Source organism: Talpa occidentalis, unplaced genomic scaffold, assembly GCF_014898055.3.
Source record: "Talpa occidentalis isolate TD23 unplaced genomic scaffold, MPIMG_talOcc4v2.1 talOcc4.4, whole genome shotgun sequence".
In the NCBI taxonomy this organism is placed as follows: Eukaryota; Metazoa; Chordata; class Mammalia; order Eulipotyphla; family Talpidae; genus Talpa; species Talpa occidentalis.
In genome coordinates this window covers 103826159-103851725 of record NW_023604295.1, presented here as the reverse complement: position 1 = coordinate 103851725, position 25567 = coordinate 103826159, and the positions used below count along the sequence as shown (strand labels likewise).

Sequence of the window (25567 nt, the reverse complement as noted above, 5' to 3'; positions counted from 1 at the left end):
GCTGAAACTGCCTGTTTATGTCCATAATTTAGAGAAGTATATTGTCCTGTTTACTAAGAAAATAACATTGTCTCATGTTTGTACAGTCTAAAAGTGAATAAGTATTTGAAATTAGTTTGTAAAATAAAAATCACACTATTGCAAGAAAAAATCTAATTGTATTTCTGAAGCCCCCCCCAAGAGTTAATGATTTTAAAAAAGAGATTTGAAAATACTGTCGGCAGAATCCTAAATGAACAAAAATATTTGGATTCCTTACTAAACATCTTTTCTTTGATAATTAACTCTTAGGTGGGAATAGAATACATTTGACTAGTACTTTTTTGAAGCTGAAAACAGCTATGCAAAGCAGGCAGCATTGAGACAATCTTTGTTGTTTAATTTAGACCCTTGTTCAGGGAAAAACTGCTGATATTCTTGCATGCTGATTCCCCAAATGATGGCAGATGTCATTTTAGTTGCATGACATACTACTCTTAAGGCAATGAATTTTAAATTCAAGGACTTCATAAAAGAAATAGCAGGGGACATTAGTGTAGTCATCAACCTAAATAGAGATATGTCCCATGAACCCAATTAATTACATGATATTATGTTATCATAATGGTGGTAAAGCTTATGGAATTTTTCACATGCCCTACCCAATTCACCTCTTTTTCTGAACTATTTTTTAAGTGGGAATTTCTTCAAGTTTAGTGTAATTTGAATTGCAGCTAGTTGGAGAATTTGCTAATGGAAATTGTCTGGGCACTGCAAATTAAATGGTAAACAAAAGAGATAAAGCTCCTAATTTCTAAAAGCCATCTTCTTAGTTGGGGGAAACAAAGAAAAAACAAATGTGCCGGGGATAATTATTTTGAGAAAAATAAAGCAGCATGATAGGAGGTTGGGAAACTTTTTTATATAGTGTTCCGAGAAGGCCTATCATAAAAAAAGGTTATTTAAGCAGAGACCTGAGGGAAATGAGAGAGTCATTTGTACCAGTACCAGGAAGAAGGAACAGTAAATGTAAATACTCTGAGGTGAATCATTCCTGTTTTTGAGGAATAGCATAGAAGGCAAGTATGTTTGTTGTAATGAGAAAGGAGAGAGCATCAATAAGGTTAGAGTGAGTCAGGGTTCCGGGGTGTAGGCCAAGGTAGGAGTATGGGAGTGTGGGATGTTATGCATACCTAGTTGGTCATGAAAGCTATGGTAGATTTGGATTTTAAACTAAGTAAGATGGAAACCACTGGAGGATACTAAACAGAGGAATGAGATGAACTGACATTTTGAAACAATCAGTTAAGAAAAACCAGCCGCATAGTTTTATCCATTCTTGGTTTCATTCAGTTTGTGGCAACTGAAACCGTAGATTCTAACATTGTTTTTCCACACGACACCTACTGCTCCTCCCTCCCCAGTACGGAATAGCATTTCAGATTGCAGGGAAGTATTTTTGGTTTTATGGCGACTGACCCTGACCAAGGATCAGAGTACCAAAATTTTCTGCAGTTTGGAATATTCACAGTAAGAATTGTCCCTTACTAAATGTTGAGCCCCATTTCAGAAATACTTGCTGCCCAGGAGCAGCTTCAAGATGAGTATGAAAGCCAGTTAAAGCATGTTTCCTTTACATTTCTCTTTCCTTTCCCACACTCCACCCCGTGTCTGTCTTTCCCCAGCCTCTCTACCTTTTTTGTCCTTTGCATATTTATGATGCTAAGGAATAAAGAAAATGAGCGTTATTTGTTCCTATGTAATTATATTTTTGACACAGAATTTTGTGTTGGGAAGGATCCTCACTCCAATTGTTTAAATATTTTTGTAAAGGAAGTGGTTAAAGGATTTATGGAAATTCACACAGTGATTTGACAACTTTTATTTTATGGGTTTTTTATTATTACAGCTTTGGGTTTTCATAATCTACCTCTTCAAAGACTATCTAAAATACCCTGGATGAAATTATTTTCTTCTCAGACTTCTTAAAGACAGGAATTACAGCCATCATCACCCAAGAAGGAGGGACAGAGGCAGTGTTTTGGTGATGAAAGGCTAGTGCTAGAATATTTTCTTAGCCTTTTGTGGTGTGTGGAGCTTAATGGTCGTTATCTTTAAAGGAATATTTATTTTGAGTAAGAAATCCTGTATTTTAAATATTCCACTCAAATATTTAAGCAGGAAAATTCTTAAATTATTGTAGAAAACTAATCTTGAATCTATTCATTTTGTGAAATTTTTATCAATTAGAATGAATGCATTTATTAAACTGGATTTTTTTTAAATAAATTTTATTTTTATATTCCCCCATACAATTGCAAACCCCCCATTCTGACCCCAATCCCTCCCCTCCCACCCCCCACCCCCAAAAAGTGTCTCTGGTTCATAGTTTTTTGTTGATTTTGATTTTCACTTTCTTATAGTTATTCATTTTCCTGGTCCCTTATTTAAGTTTTCTAGATTCCTGCTATGAGTGAGACCATCCGGTATTTTTCTTTTTCTTTTTGGCTTATTTCACTGAGCATGATCCCTTACAGTGCCATCCATGTTGCTGCAAATTGCATGTGTTTATCTTTTTTGAATGCTGAGTAATATTCCATGGTATATATGTACCACATCTTCTTGATCCAGTCATCTATTTTTTGGCATTTGGGCTGTTTCCACTGCTTAGCTATTGTAAACAGTGCTGCTATAAACATAGGGGTGCAGGTGTTCTTTGGAATTGATGTTTCTGTGTCCTTTGGGTAAATACCTAGGAGTGGAATTGCTGGGTCATATGGAAGCTCTATGTTTAGTAGGTCCAGAAATCTCCACGCAGCTCTCCATAGTGGTTGGACCAGTTTGCACTCCCACCAACAGTGTAGAAGAGTTCCTTTTTCTCCACAACCTCGCCAACATTTACTGTTGCTAGTTTTTTTAATATGTGCCATTCTCCCTGGTGTGAGATGGTATCTCATGGTAGTTTTGATTTGCATTTCCCTGATTGCAAGTGATGTTGAACATTTTTTCAAATGTCTGTTGGCCATTTGCATTTCCTCTTCAGACAAATTTCTTTTTAGCTCTTCTGCCCATTTTTTGACTGGATTATTTTCTTTGTTGTTGCTGAGTCTCATCAGCTCTTTGCAGATTTTTGTGATCAGTCCTTTATCATTAGTGTTGGGTGCAAAAATGTTCTCCCAGTTGGTGGGGTTTCTCTTTGTTTTTGTTACTCTCTTTTGCTGTGCAGAAGCTCTTTAATTTGATGTAGTCCCAGCTGTTTATCTTTGTCTTCACTATCACTGCTTTGGGTGATGTGTCTATAAAGATGTCTTTGATATGCAAATCACATAGTGTTTCGCCTATATTTCCTTCTATGTATTTTATGGTTTCAGATCTTATGTCTAGTTCTTTAATCCATTTTGAGTTGATTTTTGTGTATGGTGTTAGGTAGTAGTCAAGCTTCATTCTTTTGCATGTAGCAACCCAGTTTTCCCAGCACCATTTATTGAACAAACTTTATTTGCTCCATTGCATAGTCTTTGCTCCTTTGTCAAAGATTAGTTGACCATAAATCTGTGGGTTTATTTATGGATTTTCTATTTGATTCCATTGTTCTGTATGTCTGTTCTTGGTCCAATACCATGCAGTTTTGATGATTATGGCTTTGTAGTATAGTTTGAAGTCTGGGAGTGTGATGCCTCCATTTCCATCTTTTTTTTTTTCAGTAGAGCTTTGGCTATTCGGGGTTTTTGTGATTCCATATGAATTTCATCAATAATTGTTCTATTTCTTTGAAGTTGAATCTGTATATTGCTTTTGGTAGGATGGCTATTTTAATAATGTTTATTCTTCCAATCCATGAGCAGGGGATGTCTTTCCATTTCTTTGTGTCTTCTTCTATTTCTTTTAACAGTGTTTTATAGTTTTCTTTGTATAGGTCCTTTACCTCTTTTGTTAGATTTATGCCCAAATATTTTATTTTTTTGGTTTCGATAATAAAAGGGATTTTTTTTTTATTTCTTCTTCTTCAGATTTATTGTTTGTGTATAGGAAGGCTACTGACTTTTGCGTGTTGATTTTGTATCCTGCCACTTTACTGAATTGATTGATGAGTTGAATTAGTTTTTCTGTGGAGTTTTTGGGGTTCTCTATGTATATTATCATATCATCTGCAAATAGTGATAGTTTGACTTCTTCTTTTCCTATTTGGATTCCTTGTATGTCTTTCTCTTGTCTTATTGCTCTGGCTAGGACTTCCAGTATTATATTGAAAAGCAGTGGTGAGAGTGGACATCCTTGTCTTGTTCCAGATCTTAATGGAATTGCTTTCAGCTTTTCACCATTGAGAATAATACTGGCTGTTGGCTTGTCATAGATGGCCTTTATGATGTTGAGGTATGTTCCTTGTATCCCAAGAATTTCAAGGGCTTTTATCATGAATGGGTGTTGCACTTTGTCGAAAGCTTTCTCGGCATCTATTGATATTATCATATGGTTTTTATATTTCTTTTTGTTGATGTGTTGGATAACGTTGATTGATTTTCGGATGTTGAACCATCCTTGTGTCCCTGGAATGAATCCTACTTGGTCGTGGTGAATTATCTTATGGATACATTGTTGGATTCTGATAGCTAAAATTTTATTGAGGATTTTTGCATCAGTGTTCACTAGGGAGATTGGCCTGTAGTTTTCCTTTTTTGTGTTGTCCTTATTCGGTTTTGGTATTAGTGTAATGTTGGCTTCATAGAACGTGTTTGGTATTGTCCCTTCCTTCTCAATTTTTTGATAGAGTTTGTGAAGGATAGGCACTAATTCATCTCTGAATGTTTGGTAGAGTTCATTTGTAAATCCATCAGGTCCTGGGCTTTTGTTTTTTGGGGAGGTTTTTGATTACCATTTCAATTTCGCTGCTTGTAATTGGTCTGTTTAGATGTTCTATTTCTTCTTTATCTAGCTTTGGGTAATTGTAGAGTTGTAGGAATTTGTCCATCTCCTCTAGATTGTTGAACTTGTTTCCATATAACTGTTCATAGTAGTTACTGATTATTCTTTTGATTTCTGCTGTGTCCGTTGTGATTTCTCCTCTTTCATTTATGATCCTATTTATTTGTGCTTTCTCCCTTTTTTCCTTTGTGAGCCTGGCTAGGGGTTTGTCTATTTTATTGATTTTTTCAAAGAACCAGATCTTGGTTTCATTGATCTTTTGGATTATTTTTTTAGTTTCAATTTCATTTATTTCTGCTTTGGTTTTTATTATTTCTTTTCTTCTATTGGTTTTGGGTTTTTTTGTTGTTCTTTTTCTAGATCTCTGAGCTTCGAGATTAGGTTGTTTCTTTGAGTTCTTTCTTGTTTTTTTTTTGATGTGAGCTTCTATTGCTATATATTTTCCTCTTATTTCTGCTTTTGCTGCATCCCATACATTTAGGATATTGGTGTCTTCCTTGTCATTCAATTCAAAGAATTTTTTAATTTCTTCTTTGATCTCCTCGTTAGTCCAGTGGTCTTCCAGTAGTGTGGTTTTTAATCTCCATGAGGTAGGATAGTTCCTTGCCTTCTTTTTATGGTTTATTTCTAGTTTGATGCCTTCATGGTCAGAAAAGATGGTTGGTATGATTTCTATCTTGGTTTATCTGTTGATGTCTATCTTGTGCCCCAGTATGTGATCGATCCTGGAGAATGATCCATGTGCACTTGAGAAAAATGTGTACTCCGTTTTTTTTTGGGTTTAGTGTTCTGTTCTATAGATGTCTGTTAAGCCCAAATGCTCTAGGTCCTTATTTAGAGCTTTGGTTTTTTTACTTATTTTTTGTCTTGTTGATCTATCCATTGTTGATAGTGGTGTGTTGAAGTCTCCCACTATGTATGTGTTTTCTCTGATGTCTGTTTTCAGAGAGGACAACAGTTGTCTGATATATTTTGGTGCTCCTTCGTTTGGTGAGTATATGTTAATGAGTGCTATTTCTTCTTGAAGTATTGTCCCCTTGATCATAATGTAGTGACCATTGGGGTCTCTTTTTATTTTTTTGAGTTTGAAGTCTGTTTTATCTGATATAAGTATAGCTGTTCCTGCTTTCTTTTTTGGTCCATTCGCTTGCAGGATTGTTTTCCATCCTTTAACTTTGAGCCTATTTTTATCTTTTGTAGCTAAATGTGTTTCCTGGAGACAGCAAAAGGTTGGGTTTTGTTTCTTAATCCAGGCTGCTACTCTGTGTCTTTTTATTGAAGAGTTTAGTCCATTTACATTTAGAGTTAATATTGATATGTTAGCATCTGTATTTGCCATTGTGTTTGTCTTTCCTTTGATTTTATTTATTTATTCTTTGAATAACTTTTTTTTTTTGGTCTTCTTTCGTTGTTATTCACCCCTCTGAGGTTCTGGCTTTAGGATTCCTTGTAGTATTTTTTGGAGTGGGGGTTTAGTTGTAATGAAATTCCGGAGTTTCTGTTTGTCTGGGAAGGTCCTTATTCTTTCTTCATAGAGGAAGGAGAGCTTTGCGGGATAGAGTATTCTTGGTTGGCATCTGTTTTCTTGGAGTCTGTTGACTATGTCCCTCCACTCTCTCCTTGCCCGTAGTGTTTCTTCGGAGAAGTCTGATGTCATCCTGATTGGTTTTCCTTTGAATGTTATCTGTTTCTTCCCTCTTGTCAGCTTCATTATTTTTTCCTTGTCCTGGGTTCTTGGGAGCTTTACTATTATGTGTCTTGCTGTATTTTTCCTTTCGTCGTGGAAGTTTGGTGTTCTTCTTGCTTCTTGTATATCAATTTTCAGCTCCTTCTTCGCATTTGGGAAGTTCTCTTCAATTATCTCCTGGAATATTTTCTCTGTTCCTACATCTCTCTCCTCTCCTTCTGGAATTCCTATAACTCTTATATTTCCTTTCCTCATGGAGTCAGATAGTTCCCGAAGTCTTTCTTCATTCTTTTCCCTTCGTACTTCTCTTTCCTTTTCTGTTTTGGTTCTTTTTATTTCTGTGTCTTCAAGAGTACTTATTCGTTCTTCCATTTCATCTATTCTGCTTTCATTGCTTTTCCCAGAATTCTTTAGTTCCTCCATTAATTGTTTGATCTCCTGCATTTCTTTTACTTCCCTCTTTAGGGACTCAATTTCATTCTTCTGACCATTGTTTTCCCTCTTTATGGACTCAATTTCCTTCTTCTGATCATTGTTTTCCTTTATGACTTCTGTCACTTTTTTAATCATGGCAATTTTAAATTATCTTTCTGGAAGGCTCAGAAGTTCTTCCAAGTTACTGTCGTTGCAATCTGGGGGGTGGTTTTTTTTTTGTGGTGTGCTTTTTTCCTGAGGAGTTGTTAGGTTGCGTGTGGTTCTTCTACTCCCTACTGTCTGTTTTCTAATTTGTCATATGCATTGGGACACTGTGTTGCTCAGACTGGCCGGCATCTTTGGTGAACTTCTCCGCTCCCCTCTGGCTCCTCCAGGAGCCATCTCTGGCTTCTGGGGGAGCTTTCTGCTGGTTTTAGGCAGTCTTTACTGAAGAAATGTCCCTGATCTAAAATGGCGAAGCGGGACGCAGTCCCTGTGCATCCGGTCTCAGGCACACTCTTCTGCGTGCCCGGTCTGCCCCGGACGTGGGTGCCTTCTCCCTCTGTGGGCTTAGACTGCTGGTTGGAAGGGGCCTGGCGTGGGCTAACTTCCCAGCCGGCCACTGGGTCCTCCAGAAGCCTTCTGCCCTTTTCAAGAAGTCTTTTCTTAAGAAATTTCCCTGTTCTATGGGGTGTTAGTGACTTTTTTTTTCTGGTCGCTAGGTGGCGCCAGAGATCTCTCATGTTGTCCTTGGGGGGCTGCTTTTCGATGTCCCCCCCCCCGTGGGACAGGGAACAGAGCGAGAATGGTAGGGTAAACCTCAACGGCTTTGGGGTGCTGTGTCTGCCTTGTGCCCCACCGTCGTGGAGAACCCACGCCCCGAATTTTGTGCCCCAGGTCTCAGTTCCAAAGCCCTCAGGTCCAGGATGCGGGCTGTAGCCCAGTTCAGTGGCGCAGGAATGGTGCCTTTTGCACCCTGCTCCCGTGCCTGGGCACCTGGTTCCTGCTTAGTGAGGGACTTTCACCTCAGTGAGGACCTCCGCATGTCTGTCTCCCCGTAAGCCTAGGTTGCAGGCGCAGGGACCTGGGCAGCCAAGATCCCGATCCGCGTTTGCTTTTCAAGCGTGCCAAGTGCACCGCTTTTCCGTGCAAGCTTACCGGCCAGCCTGGGGCTGAGTGCAGGTCTCCTCCAGAGTCTCTTTGTTCTCCAGTGGCGCTGGTGAGCGAGGAGCCGTTCGCTCACCGCAGTGGTGAATCCTGCAGGGTTCTCCACAGCTCCCGTTCACGGGGTGTGGTGGCTGCAATAGTTCCTTTCCACTCACAGTCCCGCTTGCTGCGTAGTTTGTTCTTGTTGGTCGTTTTAGTTTGTTGTTTTCCTCCTCTCTGCTGGTCGGAGAGTGCCGCCTCTGTGGGCGGGGGAGGGGAGCAGGGTTCTGCGCTTTCCTCCCTTCTAGTCCTCTTTTATGGCCACTTTCTTCTTCGGGTAGTTTGCTGGAGTAGCCCGTTTATCTTCCGTGTACCAGTTCTCACTGGGACCTGCCGCTTTTCCTCCCTATTAACTTTTTTTAATGGGAGATCTTACTCGCAGCATCTCCTCGCCGCCATGTTGCTCTGCCCCCTCTATTAAACTAGATTTGATCACTAACAATAATGCCCTACACATACTCATTTACATAAATCTGAGTAAAATCTTTGATAGTTTTATCATATTACAAAAAAATTAAACTGCCTTTAAAATGAGTCTTGCTAAATAGTATTGATAACTTGCTATGATAAAGGTTTCTCAGAAGACTGAACTCTAACCTCCCTGAGCACACCTGACCATACACAGATAAGAGAAAACACTTGAGCATAAACAGATTAGAAAAAGATTAGTAAAGGTCTTTGTGCTTCTCCTCTGTGTAGAACTGCTTTACTCCAGTGTGTGGGTCATATTGAATCTGCTCTATTTCTTATGCATTATAGAAATAGCTTCTCTTTCTACTGTCATCCCCTCCTTAATGCTCTCAGTATGTCTACAATCAGGTAAAACTCCGTGTGACTTAGGTTCATAAAGCTTAAGACTCAGTATTACAATGACAGAAATCAAATACAAGTCATCTGTTTTCTACTCTTCCTTTACTTATTTGTTCTAAATTTGGATTTTAGAAGTCAGGTAGATTTTAAGATGTTCAAGTTTTCATGATTGAATCTTTCTGAAATTTCAATAGTGACTAACATAAATAGTTATACCTTTTGTACATAATTGAACTAAGCCGTAATCTCGAGACAGGAACATGACTTCCCATTTTCTCAGTAATCCTTACATAGCATCTTATTGCATAATGCTTCTCTGAATTTTCAGTAAGTAACAAATGACTATTAAGGCAGTTCTTTATATTAATTTTTGATGAATATTTGTATATCTGTTACTTATTTTCATAGCAAAGCTTATTGCTATTTTTTGTATTTATGCTTAAGGAAGCAAAGGAAAAGAAAAATGTGTTTTCTTAGGATCAGCTCTCTATTTTGAGGTGCTTTTCCCAGGAAATGGAACATATTTTTTTTCATATAATTCAACAAAGACATTCAGTGAGGTTATTAAAATTAAAATACTATTCTTAAGTAAACTAATTAAAAATTTTTTTTTTCAAATTTTCATGCCTTTGTACTTATCACCCAAACAGATATGAGTCATGAAGTAAATATTCAAAACTATTTAAATGCAAGTAAAAGAAGCTTCCTTTCTGAAAAGTGTGTTTGCAGGAGTGAAGACAACACTATTATCAACGTTTCTATAGTATAGCATATTTTGTATTTTTTATTAAAATATGGTCTGTAACAAGATAGATATCAATACAATGATAAATATTTTATAACTTGAAATACTACTATTAATTATGCCTTCTGTATGAATACAAAATGAACTACATTCAACTGTTGATTGTGCAATGGTATGATCCTGAACATCTTCTGTATACCCTTCTATTATACAATAATTTCAGCATTTTGGAAATTAAAGTACTTTTAGAGAAGCAATTATTAAACTGTCAACTTTATTCTACTCTTTACTCCACTATTTCCTGCTTTTAAATTTGGAAAGTTGTAGGTGAACTTGTGAAATTGATGCAACAATTCAGAACAACATTAAAACAGTGATAAACTGAATAGTATTAATGTTGATTATTGAAGCATATAAATTACAAGTCCTAATTTTTCCACTATAAAAGAAGTGTATTCCATTACTTGTATAATACTTGTAGCATCTCCCAAACTTTTAGCACCATTATTTAGTACAATTAAAAATTTGTCAAATTAACCTAGTTTTACATAAAAGTGTATTTAATTCAGCTGCATAGAATAATTGAACTAGGGCCTTCCCTGGTGGCACAGCGCTTGAGCGCTGGGCTGCGAAGCTGCCCGCAGCCTCTGCAGCACCAGTTTGATCCCCAGCTGCTGCCCTCTGCTCCCCTCAGCAGTACATTTCATCAGTCTGACTGTTCTGTTCCCTGCTCTGGCTCTGGTGAATTCTCTCACCCTTCTGCGCTTCTAACTGTACCCAGTGCTTGTATAAATAAAAAAAAATATATATTTTTAAAAAAAAAAGAATAATTGAACTAGACATAAGTTAATGTAAGGGTATACAAGGCTGCAAATGTTTTTTCCAAGCTATTCTCAAATACTACATTTTCAAAAATCTGATTCTGAAGTTGTTGGGCTTTGTTTCCTATCCTGCATTATTATGTTATGTATTATGAGAGTGTTGTATATATTATAAAAATGAGAAAATTCTATGACTTATATTTTAAAACTTATAATTTTTAGCAACACATTTTTTTTTTTTAAATTGAGGTATCTTTGGCTTACAACACTGAATATTAGGGGAATAGGTTCACACCTCCTCAGAGTAACACATTCTTAACCATCTATTTTATCAACCATCGCTAAGTACTGGAAAACAAAGAATGAGTCATTTTTCTCTCAATATGCTCTTAAACCCACAAGGAAAATGACACATTATTGATAGCAACCTTGCAATTAAGAAACAATATAAATTTTACTATATTTTTGTGAGAGCAATAGTGGAAACACAGCTTGCTACATGGATTAATCTGTAGAAGATGAGAGGAGGATATGAGGAATCCAGATTTTTTTAATTTTAAAGTAGGGTTTTGACAAGTGGATAACCAGGTGTATTAATTTATTAGGGTATTAGTTATAAGCCATAACAAGGTACTGCAAACCTGGGTAGTTTTAAAACAATAGAAATTTGCTTTCTCACATATCAAGAGACAAAATGTCTATAGGTAAGTTGTTGGCAGATTTGGTTCCTTCTGAAGGTTCCGTGAAGCCGTGTTATGACTCTAAAAGCTTCTAGTGATTCCTGGCAATCTTTGTATTTTCTGACTTAATGCATTGCCTCAGTCTCTGCCTCTGCCTTTACATCGCTTCTCTGTGTTTGCCTCTCTCTTCTAACGATATTCTTATTAGATTTATGGCCCACCCTAAGCAAGTGTGATCACAACCTTAATTAATTACATCTGTAGGAACTCTTTCTACAGATAATTTCACTTTGTGAATTGCTAGGGAAACCTGAATTCTAAGAGGAAAACTGTCAACCCTCTACTCTAGGCAAGGTGGAATCAAGTACAGAAAATATCTACAAGTACAGAAGCATAACAACTTATTGGAAGGTTCAGGGTAATAAATTTAAAGTAAATATAATGAATTGAGTATTTTCTTAGTAATGCTGAGAAAGATGATTAGGCACAGATTTGGAAAAAAGCCTTATGTACTACACTAAGGTGATCAGACTATCTTCTGTAAGGATGTGGCTGCCAGCAGTCTGTAAGTCTTTGAGTTATATGGGCATATTTATATTTTAAGAAAATGATGTGAACTGTTAGTTGAAGCACCTGTTTGGAGGCTGAGACAGCAAATGATGGGTACCTGAATTAAAAAGGATGGTAGTGACTCCAGACTGGTAATATAGAACTTCATATGTAATAAAATGAACAGAGTTAAGAAAATAGGATTGAGATGATACTGAGATTGACTTGGAAAGCATGTTGATAGTGCACTCCATAACCAAAAATTCTGGTAGGGAGGGTAATATTTAACATTAATTTTTTAGAATTTAGTGGAACAGTCAAGCAGTTATTTAGGATTGTCTGTTACGTTTTGCATAGTATTTTCCTGGGTGTTTTACATATTAATATGCACAGTCATAGACCTGTTTAATATAGCACTATTTACAGTAGTGGAGCTATGGAAACAACCTAAGTTCCCAAGCACAGATGAGTGGGTTAGGAATATGTGATAGATGTGTACACAATAGAATACTATTCAGCTGTACAAAAAGAAAAAGAAAAGCAGAACACTTGCCATTTGCAACAACATGATGGAACTGGAAGTAATTATGCCAAGTGACATAAATCACAAGAAGAATTACTGGATGGTATTGCTTATATATGGAATATAGAGAAACAAAACAAAGGGTCAGATAAAACCGTTAACAACCATTAATAAACAAGCCAAACCCTAGAAATCAAACTGTAGAATTCCAGCTACCAGAGGAGAAAGGAAAGAGGGAGTGGGGAAGCAAAATGTGGGGAAGGGAGCACAACTGACTGTGGTGGAGGACTGTGGGTGCCTTGGTGATAGGTGTGATGTAGTAACATACACCTGAAGGGGGTGATTCCTGTACCTCTAAATCATATACAATATTGTAAACTGATTTGACTTCAATAAGAAGAAAAAGTAGGGCCTACCTTGGTGGTGCAGCGGTTGAGCCCTGGGCTGCGAAGCTGCCTGCAGCCTCTGGAGCGCTGGTTCACTCCCCAACCGTAGGTAAGGGTCCCACATGGCACGCAGACCTCTCCTGTCTCGCCTGCTGCTCCCCTCAGCAGTGTATTTCGTCGGTCTGCCTGTTCTGTTCCCCGCTCTGGCTCTAGTGAGTTCTCTCACCCTTCCACACTTCTGACTCTACCCAGTGCTGTATCAATAAAAATATCTTTGAAAAATAAATAAATTCAAAGGAAGTTCACTTCTCCCACCCCTTTAAAAAAATAAGAAAAAGTAAACCAGTCTTACCTAGGGAATAAATTTTATAAATTGAAAGGAGAAAATGAAAAGGCAGCTTTCATATTTCCTTTTTTTATAGTCTTGTATTTGCATCGTTTACATCATTTACAAATAAGTAATTTGTATATTATTTGGGTACAACATACTCTTAAAGAAAGGCAGAATTTTTTACTATTTCCGTCAAGTAGTTTATAGTGTTCCTGAAAAGTAAGAATTGCTCACAAATGCCATGGTCAAGTAAAAGATTTAAAATGATGGGAAAATATCTATCTCGATTTGACAATGTGGAAATAACTGGTGACCTTAGTGAATGTAATTTTCAGTGGAATGATTGGTACAGGAATCAGACTGATGAAGCACACTGAGGGGTGAATGGGAAATGAAGGAACTTTTTGGGTGCAGATGACTCACATGAGAAATAAGATTATCTAATGAGTGGGGAAAATAGGATAGAGATGTAGTGAGAAAGTTGAACTGATAGCTACATTGAACTGATAGCTACATTGATAGACAAAATTATAGTCTTACTAAATACCATGTAACTTAATAGCTATTTTTATTATCTGTTTAATCCTACAGTGGTTTTCAGTAAGAAAGATACTATTGTATCCCCACTTAGAAAGGAAGCTACACAAGCACAGATTCAAACCTTGGTCTGCTAGATCTAGTGTTAAAGCATAAAGCTCTCATTTTGTTTTGTCTGTGTGATGACAGATCTCTTTTTTCACATCACTATTTCCTATTGTGCAAAGACACCAAGTTTTCTATTTCCTTGCTTTCCTCATTTTATAGAAGTATAGTGTCTCATCTCCTCAGTATTGATAGATATTTGTTGGGTTGATTCAAAGATGCTTAACTATAATGCCAATGACTTTGAGTCACCTGTACTGTAAGCAACTGAAAATTTCAAAAGTTAATGACTAAAAGACGGATGAAAGTGATGATTTTCAAAAATTTAGATAGAGGCAAGAGATTGGGAGTTAATATTAAAGTGCCTATATTCAGCATAATATGATACCATCAGACAGAAATGATTATCTGAAGCTAGTAGAAAATGGTACCCACTGTTTTTATGATTGTTTTATAGATGATTGAAGTACACAGTTCAAAAGCTAAAACTTAGATTATTTGAACAATGGTTGTACTGACAGAAATACATTAAGTGTGGCAAAGATAGTGGTTGGTGTGAATATTGACACTTGATTTTTTTTTTTTTGAGAGCTAGGATTTTTAAGTAGATATATATCCAGTTAATTACTCTGTAGGATTTGAAAATCTAGACATAACTTTGAAGAAACCTTATACAAAGAAGAGCTGTTGAATCTGAGGAGTGTGAATCTTCCAAAAAGATACATTATGAAAAGAGAATAGAACTTTATGAACAAATGATACAAAAGCTCTTTTACAGTTAAAGTACATTTTGCCATTTTCTTGGCCTCATGTTTTAATAAACTTAAACATAACACTGAATATAAATTTTGTTTTAAATTCATGTACCCTTCAATTGACTGCATATGTTGTATTTATTATAAATCCAGAATATATTTACTCTGAATTTAGAAGTTAAAAAACTAAATTTGTGGTACACAGTCTATTTGTTATAAATTTGTAGTCTCCATTGCATAAAAACACACAGATAACAAATACTTTTGTTTTAAGATATATTCAGGGTCAGATGACTACCAGCAGTCATCAACCTGCATTTAAACAACCAGCCTTTATCTGAATTGTAACCTCTCTTTAGTCTTGTTGCTTCCTTCCTTGCTCCACTATAGTCTATTTTCAACAAAGATCATGTCTCTCTTCTGCTCAAAATCTTATGACTCTCTATGTACCTCAGTAAAATCTAAGTACTCAGCACATTCTTACTGTTAATTGAACATAGTTGTATCTTAAAGCATTTGCTCTGGCCATTCTGCCCTCTCCCCTGTGTGTGCTTCCCATTGAATCATTATGGTTAACTACTGTCCTTAATGTTCATTTCATATTGTTTATATATCTAGATATATATTTAAAATTCATTGCTTATTTTTTTTTCTATCTTCTCCTGGCATCCTGCTTCCAGTGTACACTCATGACCAGAAACCCCATGAGGCCAGAAATATTTGTTTTGTTCACTATTTTATCTTAAATGCCTGGAACTGTACCTATCACGTGTTAGACATTCAGTAAGTATTAGTAGACTAAGTGTGACAACACAAACATAGCTGTGTTGTTACTGAAGGCTTCAAGTCAAATTTGCCAAGAGCTTTATTATTAACAATTGTTTTACAAATGAGAAAACTGAACCATAAATTGATTAAAGTGCCCAATTCCACAAAGCTAGAATTCAAATATAATAGTCTTGTTTCATACCATTCTGCTATATTTTGCATCAAATGTAAAGATAGGTCTTTGATGTTAAATACAGTGATTTCCCAGACTTGATCATCAGAATGTAGTGGTCCTGGGCATGGAGAAAATGAATGACTCTGGATTTCTAAAGCAATTAGCATTAGATGAATTTTAGAGAAAGTCTTTCTTAAAACAATATAGCTAGTTTCAAGGATATAAACTAAAGCTGTTTGAAGAACTGATCTGAACAAACTGTCATAGCAGATAGTCCTGCATGGCACAATGGGACTCAGATTCATCTTTAACCCATATTGCCATCAATGAGGCACTAACAAGAATACAAAGTACAAATAATGATCAGAGGATTATTTAACAGATTTGCTATAAAGTTCATTATGAAAGAATAATTAGTTGGCTATAGGTACTTGTCTTTAACATGAATATGCTACATATTCAAGTACTGAGAGTAGAGACAGAAACATCCACTTTCACAGATACATTGAAGAGAAGAACGTAAGAGATGGATTATGCTTGAAAAGACAGTGTTTATTTTTAAGATGCATTTTTTAAGATGCATTAGACTTTGCTTGGTAATTACATCTTTATCACCTAATAGAGCTATTAATAATAGCAAAACAAACCGTTTATACCAGGAAAATGAATTAAAAGTTAAATGGCTTTCCTGAGGAAAATCATTCAATATATTCAGCTAGAGTTGGCACAAAGAGGGTATGTTACTCGTACTTTTCTTAGACCAATTGCAGGTACAAAATATTTGGTATAAAATGAGTATTCTTATATATATAACACAGAATGATGTAAACCTTAAGCTATGTTAGTTTTCTCTTAAATTTTGAATATGCATTTTGTTATTGCATAATAATGACTTGAAAATATTCATCTTCCTTGATGGTTGGTTTTCCCCCAAGAATTAAAAGGGTGGTGGTGGGGAAACCCTCACATTTTGATTATATTATACTTTTCATATATATGTATATGATGGGACAAAACTGTGAAGCTATTTGCATATTAAAATTATATATCTAATAACTTCATTTTGAACTTATTTTTTGTTACAAAAAATTATATCAGAGCAATTATACCATGTTTTTCATGTTTTCTCTTGTTACTGAATAAAGCAAAAATCTTTAAGAACTCTGGAAATATGTTGTCAACAAAAAATTACCAAAATGACTTAGAAGATAAGTCAGCACCTATTAAATTTTTGCAAGAAACTTAGCACCAATAACTCTCGGGGGTTAGGATTGTTTTATATCATATCCTAGCATTTTCCCAGCCCTGCATTGTATATTGCTTAAAGGCGGCAATTATAATGAACTGCTTCAGCAATTTCTGCTTAGGATTTCCATAGTATTGTTGAAGATTTTTTTGGTTCTCTTTTGCTGTTCCTTTAAAAAAAAATTTCATTCACAATACTCAGACTGCCAGTCTTATTGATACTGTAATTAAGATATACTGCAAAAGGAACAATTTCTCTGCTTTACCCTTAGGACTGACCACCTTTTGTAAGTAGGGTTTGAATAAAACGAAGCATACCCTTCCTAACTTCAGGCCACTGTTACCCAGTAATTATCAGTTGCACCATGTCTCTGGCTAGGAGCTACTTACTATCCCACGTTGGGTTTTTCCATTCTCAATAGGTCCAGTTTCCTCCTTGCTGTAACACTGTAGACAATCTCACAGAATACTGGACGGAATGATTTAAATTTGAATTTTTTAAGCTGTACATAACTATTCCCAGAAAGAAAGTGGAGGGGTAACAATAGAGAAAGATTATTTCATTTTAGTATTCTGGGTACCCTATTATACAAAAGAAACTCTGCACTAGAGTGTAATTACTGCATTCCTACTAATATTTTGAAATACCATATTTGTCATATAGAATTACATTGTAAAAGGAAACTGAGTCTTTCATACACACACACACACAACTGATCACTAACTCATTGTTAATACACTTCGATAAGAAAAACAACGGCTCTTCTACTGGCAAGTCTTAATTACCCGGATTAATTTCAAAGACAAGTTTATTTAAAATGCAGAAACCTCAACTTCATGAAAGTCTTGTAAGAGAAAATACAAGATTTTCATCCTATATTCTGCCTTATGTTGGTAATACATTGTTCCTTTTTGGTATTGCAATATTTTTGTTATAAACATAAGAACTTTATGCTAGAAAATTAAAATATTACCACTTAAAATATATTTTTTTAATTTCAAGTGTTTTTTTTATACTAGGTAGTTGTAAATTAGGGCCTGTAAGAAAAGCTAAAATGTATTCACAGGTAATTTTTCATAATTTATGCAAGAAAGGGGGAAGAAGGACAAAAGGAATTTACACGTTATTTCATGCTGTTTTGAGTTAAACTAAATGAAAAGATTAGATAGAAATTATTTGCATAGGTGGTGAAAATCATAGCAATGTTTCCTCTATTCATAAACTCTTGGTTTCATTTTAATATTTATATGAAAAATGAACCAAAAGTGCTTTTGTGGATCTGACCTTGAACTGAGACAAACTGTCACTTAGTAACACCTTAACATCAGATCTAGTTTCATTTGTTTGCCATTTTCTCCATGTCAGCAATGGCCCTTCTAAAATAAATTACATTTGTTAAAGTGGTCGAAATTCAAAATTACTTGCATATCTTTGGGATTGACTAAACACATTTTTTTTTTTCTAGTAAAGTTATCTGAAGGCAAATAAATGGCACTATGTATTTTATCAATGAATAAGCGAAAAACTGATTGGAATCATAATTGTTATATCATTGTCTTCAAAGAATAATCTGCTGTGTGCTACTGAAGAACTTTTTGTACTTGGCTTTTGCTAATATTAGGTTTTACCTCAAAGCTCTAACAGTCTTTGTTAGAATTTATCAAATAGGGTGGCTGTTTATGTACTGCTTTTGCCTCAAAACTGATCATTTTAATATCGGCTTACTATATAAGGTAGTTGATTAAAAAGTTAAAAAAAAATTGTCTCTGGCAGAAGAATTTAACACATAGTCTACTGTTGACTAAAAATATGGATTTTAGGCCTATCTCTGAGTCATGTGACTAAGAATGAAATTTCGAAACATTTAAATTGATGTTAATAGATACATGTATTGACTTATTACTGGATTTTAGGCGTTATGCTAAGAACTTTTCATGAATTATCTAATTCATTTCTCACATTTTGTTTTCCATTATATAGTTGAAGTTTCAGGATAAATGTAGTTTTGTTCAAGGTGGTAATTCAGGCAGAGCTAAGATCATTTTGATTGAAATGTAGTTTATAAACTAGTGTTTTATTTCTTGATACAATCAGTTTCATTGTCTTTACAGATTAGGAAACTGAGACCAAATTATTGAACTAAGATTAACAACTCGTTTCTTAAATTAAATGAATACCATCAGCACTAGAAACCAACAACCCTGAAGTTCATTGTGCTTCTTCCTCATTATAGTAATTGCTTTCTCAGATAACAGCCTATTGATCTATACTGGCCACTGTTATTTTCTGTTATTTTCATAACATTAATTGTATAAAAGAATCCTTAATGATTACTCACTACCAGAACAATTTTTAAGTATGCTTTTTTTAATTGGAGCATATTGATAAGTATCTTCCCAAGAATTTAAAAATAAGTAAAATGGAATGAGATTTGTTTAACCTAATCACAGATACTATATTTCACTTAATCACCATGTTCTTTTCTATATGGTTTTATAAGAGGTATGAGAAACATTGTACTGAAAATACACTAATTTTATTTTCAAGTGTGTTACTTGAAATGAAAAATATTATTCATATTTATATCATGCTATGTAAGCTTCAGATTACCTAATTCAGAATAAAAATTGACCTTTAAATCATAATGAACTTTCTGATAAAATTTTAGGAACAATTCTTTTCATTTAATTTTGTTTTATATGCTCTATGAAGTGGTTAAGAGACTGGTCAAATGAAGAATGCTTATATTAATAGTTAGAGCATTTTTTTCTCTGTGGAAAATAAAGATATGATTCCAGTATCACAGAACATGCAGATTTGTATTGATTGGTCACTTGATTTGCGAATGCATTACCCTTATAAATATGACAAGTATGTATTTAGAATTAAATTGCCATTAGTTACTGATATTTCCTTTATCAAAATAAAAATCAAAGTGAGAAGCAGTGTAATTGATCATCATACTAAAGATGCAGAGAAATCCATTACTCATTGTTCTCTCAGAGGGTTTTGAAAGTGCATTCCTCAATTAAATACAAATTTTTAAAGCCTGTTTAAAATCGTGAACCTTCTTTGTGTTGAATGAAGTCATTGTTTTAAATGACCCCTGTAGATGATAGATGCTTATCTTAGTACACTGCTGAAGATTATTCCTATTTGTCCTTTTCTTCTGTTTGCTGTGATGGCTTTAAGTTTGTGTCAGTTTCTCTGCTGCACTTTTATAGAAAAACGTAGTGAATGTGTAAATTCTATGAGAGCATCGATTTTCTTTCTCTTGTTATGCCAGATCTTCATTGGCTAAATCAGTGTCTAATACATAATAATTGTTTGACAGAAGTTTATCAAATGACTCTAGTTTATTCAATCCTGAAGTCTTTAAGAGTATCAAGTCTTTTTTTTTTTAAACTTTCCTTTTATTTATTTTTAAGATTTATTTATTTATTTATACAAGCACTGGGTACAGTCAGAAGTGCGAAGGGTGAGAGAATTCACCAGAGCCAGAGCAGGGAGCAGAGCAGGCAGAAGGACCGAAGTACACTGCTGAGGGGAGCAGCTGGTGGCAGGAGAGGTCTGCGCACCATGTGGGCCCCTCCTCCGGTGGCAGGGGAGCAGCAGGGAATCGAACCAGCACTGCAGAGGCTGCAGGCAGCTTTGCAACCCAGCGCTCAACCACTGCACCACCGGGGAGGCCCAAGAGTATCAAGTCTTATAGGGATTTTAATGACTGAAGATGAGCAAAAAAAAACAAAAGTTAGTACAAGTTCTTACACTAGCTCAATACACTAATTCAATCAGTTCAGTACACTAAAATCACCTGTGAAAACAAAATTTGGGGATTGTTATTTATTCATGATTAGCTAATGTTCAGAAGATAACATATAATTTGTTCTAGGTAGATGAAGAGGCTTTAAAGTGATTTTTTCTTGATTATTTTTGGTTATTTACTGCAGAGAAAACCAGATACTGTGCTAATTACTTAACATTTGAATTTAAGGAAATTATTTTGAGGAGTATCTTTCTATAACGCTTAAAGATGAGATAATTGTAGTTACCCCTGTACTACTTCATGTACAAGAAATAAGCTTCTATACAAAAAATAAGCCACCAGTGATCTAGATTAGTTATAGTGAAATAGTAAGTCTCTAGGACCAGGTTTTCATTTTTTCTTGTTTTTGAACTTAGATATGGCTATATAGGTTGGTTAGTGTTGTGACAGGAAGTAGAAAATATAGTGTATATTGTCTTCTTCTCACACATTTGAAAGAGAGGGTTCAAAGATTCTAAGTGGAATAATAATAGAACCTAAATAGTTTAACAGGATTTAGATGGCTGACAAGTAGACTATGGAATAAAGATCAGAAGAACAAAGGAATTATTGGTAATCTAGGTAAGAGGTAACATCTGCTGGGATCTTATTGTCAGCCTTTTTGCCTGGAAGTCATGAGAAGTGGTTGAATTTGGAATAGATTTTAAAAGTAAAGTGTAAAGTCAACAGTCTATTTCTAAATTATGGGTGATATAAGGAGGAGTCAGGGGTTAAGTGAAATGGATGGACAAGAAAACAAACTATGGTAATTACAATGTTTGGGCCTCACCCAACTAGATGAATTAAGTTAATGTTTCTGGGCTACAAAGGGAATCATGTCAAGAGTTTGATTTCAGTATGATTTTATGATTTAGACTTCCAAGTGAAATGTTATCAGGAAAGACTATTAGAATACCAGGTGGAGATGGGTATGTATCAGAGCAATATACAAGACTGAATAACAAAACTGGATATAAAATGTTGGAATCCTCAGTACAGAAATAAAGTCATAGGATTAGATAAAGAACACCTGGGAATTTTGAATACAGAGAAAATGCTTATGTTTCTGGAAATCTGAGACACATCAGAATTTACAGGTAGGATGATGAAAGAGTCCTGAGGAAGAGGGTTTAGTGAAATAGGAGAATCAATTGGCATTCTAGAGAGAATCGAGCATATATAGCAAATTCTTCAGGTAAACCAAGTAAGGCTGAAGGATGACTATGTAATATTTGAAATGTATATAATCTGTTGACATTGACCAAAGAAGAGTAATTAACTGACAATGTCTTGAAGCCACTCACCTAGAAAATATCTCCAGTTACTGCTTTTCTACTTTAGTGAAATGAAGACATAATATATATAGAAAATTGTGATTCAATTAAATTATAAGCAATTTAGAAACTATTAGAAATAGTGTTGTAAAGTGACAGCCTAGAAAAATCAATATACAAAAGTCTGTTACATTCCTATGTGCAATTAATGAACTAGAGGACAAAGAAATCAAGAAAACAATTTCAAACAATGGACATTAAAGACTCATTCAATGAAAACTCTAAGATTTCTGTACAAAATAGATGACTCAAAGAAATGTTAAAATATTCCAATCTATGTTCATAGAAAGGAAGAATTCACATCTTTAAAATGTTCAACTTAGAAAAGGCAATGAATATAGAGTCAATGCACTCTATTAAACTTCAATGGAATTCTTCAAAAATAGTGTAAATAGCAGAAATTTATAGTCAACCATAGAAAATTTAATGTACCCCAGGCAACCTTGATAAAAATGAAAAGGAATGGCGATATTATGCTCCCAGGCTTCAAACTTTACTGCAAGACTATAATAGTTAAAACAGTATGGTGTTGAAATAAAAATTAGACACAGACTGATGGAATAGAATTGGGAGTCCAGAAATAAATCCACATTTATTTGGACAGTTAATCTGTGACAGAGGAGCCAAAAGTATAATGGAGAAAGCAAAGTCTCGGAGAAAGCAAAGTCTCATCAACAAATTTTGCTGGGAAAACTGTACAGCTATGTGCAGAGAAATGATAGAAGTCCACCCAGTCACTTGCACATAAAATAATACCAGAAGCTATAAAACACGTGCAAGAAAACAGAAAAAACACTATATAACATTTACTTAAGTGACTTCACTTTGAACTCCAATAGCATTTAAAAACCAAAGATAAACAAATGGGGATACAATAAACTAAGACTTCTGCACACCAAAAAAAAATCATTAAAATGAAAACAAACCCCACTGAATGGGAGAAAATATTTGCACATCATACATCTGACAAGGGGTTACTCTCCAAGAGTTACAAAGAACTTATGTAACTCAATAACAAGAAAACAAATAATTGGGCCTCCCTGGTAGGGCAGCGGGTTGAGCACAGCGCTTGTGGCACTGTCTGCAGCCTCTGCAGCGTGGGTTCTATCCCAGCCAGCCAGGGAGAAACCCACATGGCTATGTGTACCTCTCCTGCCTGGCCCGCTGCTCCCCTCAGCAGTCTGCCTGTTCTGTTCCCCACTTTGTCTCTGGTGAATTCTCTCACCCCCCACACCTCTGACCTGTACCCTAGTTCTTGTATAAATTAATCTCCCAAAAAAAAAATTGAAAAGAAATAATCCAGTCTAGAAGTGGGCAGAAGAACATAGACATTTCTCCAAAGGATACACACAGATGGCCAACAAGCACAAGTAACAACATTCAACATTACTTATCAGGGAAATAGGAATCAACACACTTCACTCCCATGAGAGTGGCCCATATCGGTAAAACCAGAAACAAATATCAGTGAGGGTATGGAGAAGGAAGAACAGTATGTTTGTGGTAATATAGGCTGGTCTAGCCCCTATGCAAATCAGTACAGAGTATCCTCAAAATATTAAAAATAGGTATACTATATAATCTAGCAATTCTGTTACAACATATCTGCCCAAAGAATGCAGAAACACTAATCCCAAGGGATATATGCACACACCTGTGTTCATTGCAGCACTATTTACAGTACTCATGTTATAGAAACAGTGTAAATGCCCAGTGACAGGGGAGTGAATTATTAAGATGTGGTATAGATTCTTAATGGAATGTTACTCAACTCTTGCTGTTTGCAAAAACACGGATGGTAGTGAAGGGGCTTATGCTAAATAAGTTAAAGAGAGAAAGAATATCAGATGATTTAACTTATAGTGGAACACAAAGAACAAAACAAAGGGATTGCCAGAATAAACCAAAACAAACTCGATATTCCTTGCAGATTGAGACTACGTGGCATTGGGGAGCAGGGGAGGGGAGCCCAAGTTTTATGGTCAAGGACTGCTTGCTTTGGTGATAGGTGTGGTATGTTGACATTGTGAACCTCTTCCCCTAAATCATATACAGTGTTGTAAACCAGTGCTACCTCAACAAAAATAAGATTGCATCTAAAAAACAAAAATAAAAAAACAGAAGACTTTATTCTTCAGGAAGTTCGCAGGAGTCATTTCCATTCTTAATTTTATAGATGAGAGGGATATTGAGTTTCTGAGAGATTTGGTGATGTGTCCAGTGCTAATACCAAAAGTGATAATTTGCTGTTTCCTGGTTAAATTCTCTTTCTATTAAAGCATGCATGCTTTTAGCCAGGTTTATTACAAAAAAAATAGATAAATAAAAATAAAAGCAGCACAAAATTTTGAGAGGGTTACATTTTCTCCAATTTTTTTTTTCATAAACAGAAAATCTAGAAAGGTAATTTTAAGGAAAGCCAGCTCTTCAACAAGTCATTTCTTTAAGACATTAACTGCAGAAACTGGGAATCAGTTTCCAGGAAGCAAAAAATATCCTAGATGGAGATTTTTGTCTGATTTTCTATAATCAACTGAACTAGTTACAATTGTACATTTCTCAGTGGAGTTAAAGTTTTTGCACTTATATTCTGAAAAAGTAAGATACGCTAAGGAAATTAAAGCATTCATAAAGCTATCTCCTTATTTTTAAAAGTTCGATAATATAGAAGAGTGATTTAACATTTTACTTTTTTTTGCTTAAAGGATGAAGAATTAAATTTAATTACTCTAATTTTTACCTTATGCTATCAAATAACGGGCATACCTATGTATATAAATTTTAAATTATATTAGATGTATTTTGACATTAAGTTGCTTTCTATAGCTTACAGTAACATCAACCAGCATTTTCATTGAACTAATCACTTTTATTTGAAAGAATTGTAAATGGGAGCTTAATCTGAGATTTATACATTGTTTATATCCATTGTTTTATAGACTACAAAAAAAAATCTTTCCCAGTTTATAAATTTTGCTTTTTTGACTTACTTTCTAGAGCTACATTCATGGGAGCAGCCAGGCTCAATTTGTCGCAGAGTCACACATCATTCTGGTACTAAGTATCCTTTAAAATACTGATGGATTGAAAAGGACAAACCAAAGCTAAGGGCATTCTTTTTAAACTTTATTATGTGACTTTATTATGCTAATTCCTATTACAGTATAATTTTGTTTTTATTCTAAATCATTAACAGCTTTCTCTTTTATTGACCATTGAATTCCATGGTATATAGCTTTTGCTCTGCATTAATTATCTCTGGCTGAAGATTGTGTGCGTGTGTTGTATGTGTAATTTTGTATGATTTCCCTCTGTAGAAACTTAGTAGGGACAAAATTGTCCTGCAATAAAAAAAAGCAGGATTACAAAAATTATCTTACTGCTGGATCCCTTAATACTATGGTGTGTGAGAGGGGTAGTTAGATATCTCTTGTTGGAACATAGCAAACTATGTGTTATGATTCAGTAAATACAGTGCAATTTGTGGTTTGTAGGTATGAGGGTAAAGAAGATAGTATAGGAAAGAACTATTGATAGAAAAGAGGTAAGGTTCAAGTATCTAATTAAAAACAAAATTTGAATTATTCTTTAACATATGAAGTTACTTTTGGGACAAATAACTGTTTGGGGGGATATAGATGTTTGAGATTATTGAATATGTGCACAGATTAAATTTATAGTGTTGCTCAAATATATTGAGACATTATCAGAATTAAAGTTATTATTTATAAAATTTGATTACATTCCTGGTTAAGAGTAATATTCAAATGAAGTAATCCATACCAAAT

At 35.0% G+C, this 25567-nt stretch overlaps 1 protein-coding gene across 3 annotated transcripts in view; it reads left to right on the top strand.

Annotated features, from left to right (window-relative positions):
• TUSC3 (tumor suppressor candidate 3) overlaps positions 1-25567 on the top strand; it is a 166741-nt gene that overhangs the window by 118639 nt on the left and 22535 nt on the right. For all 3 annotated transcript variants that reach the window (XM_037525976.2, XM_054700820.1, XM_037525978.1), the window contains exon 7: positions 24777-24840. In XM_037525976.2, the coding sequence (XP_037381873.1) occupies positions 24777-24840 (64 nt within the window). The remainder of the gene's footprint in view (positions 1-24776; positions 24841-25567) is intronic.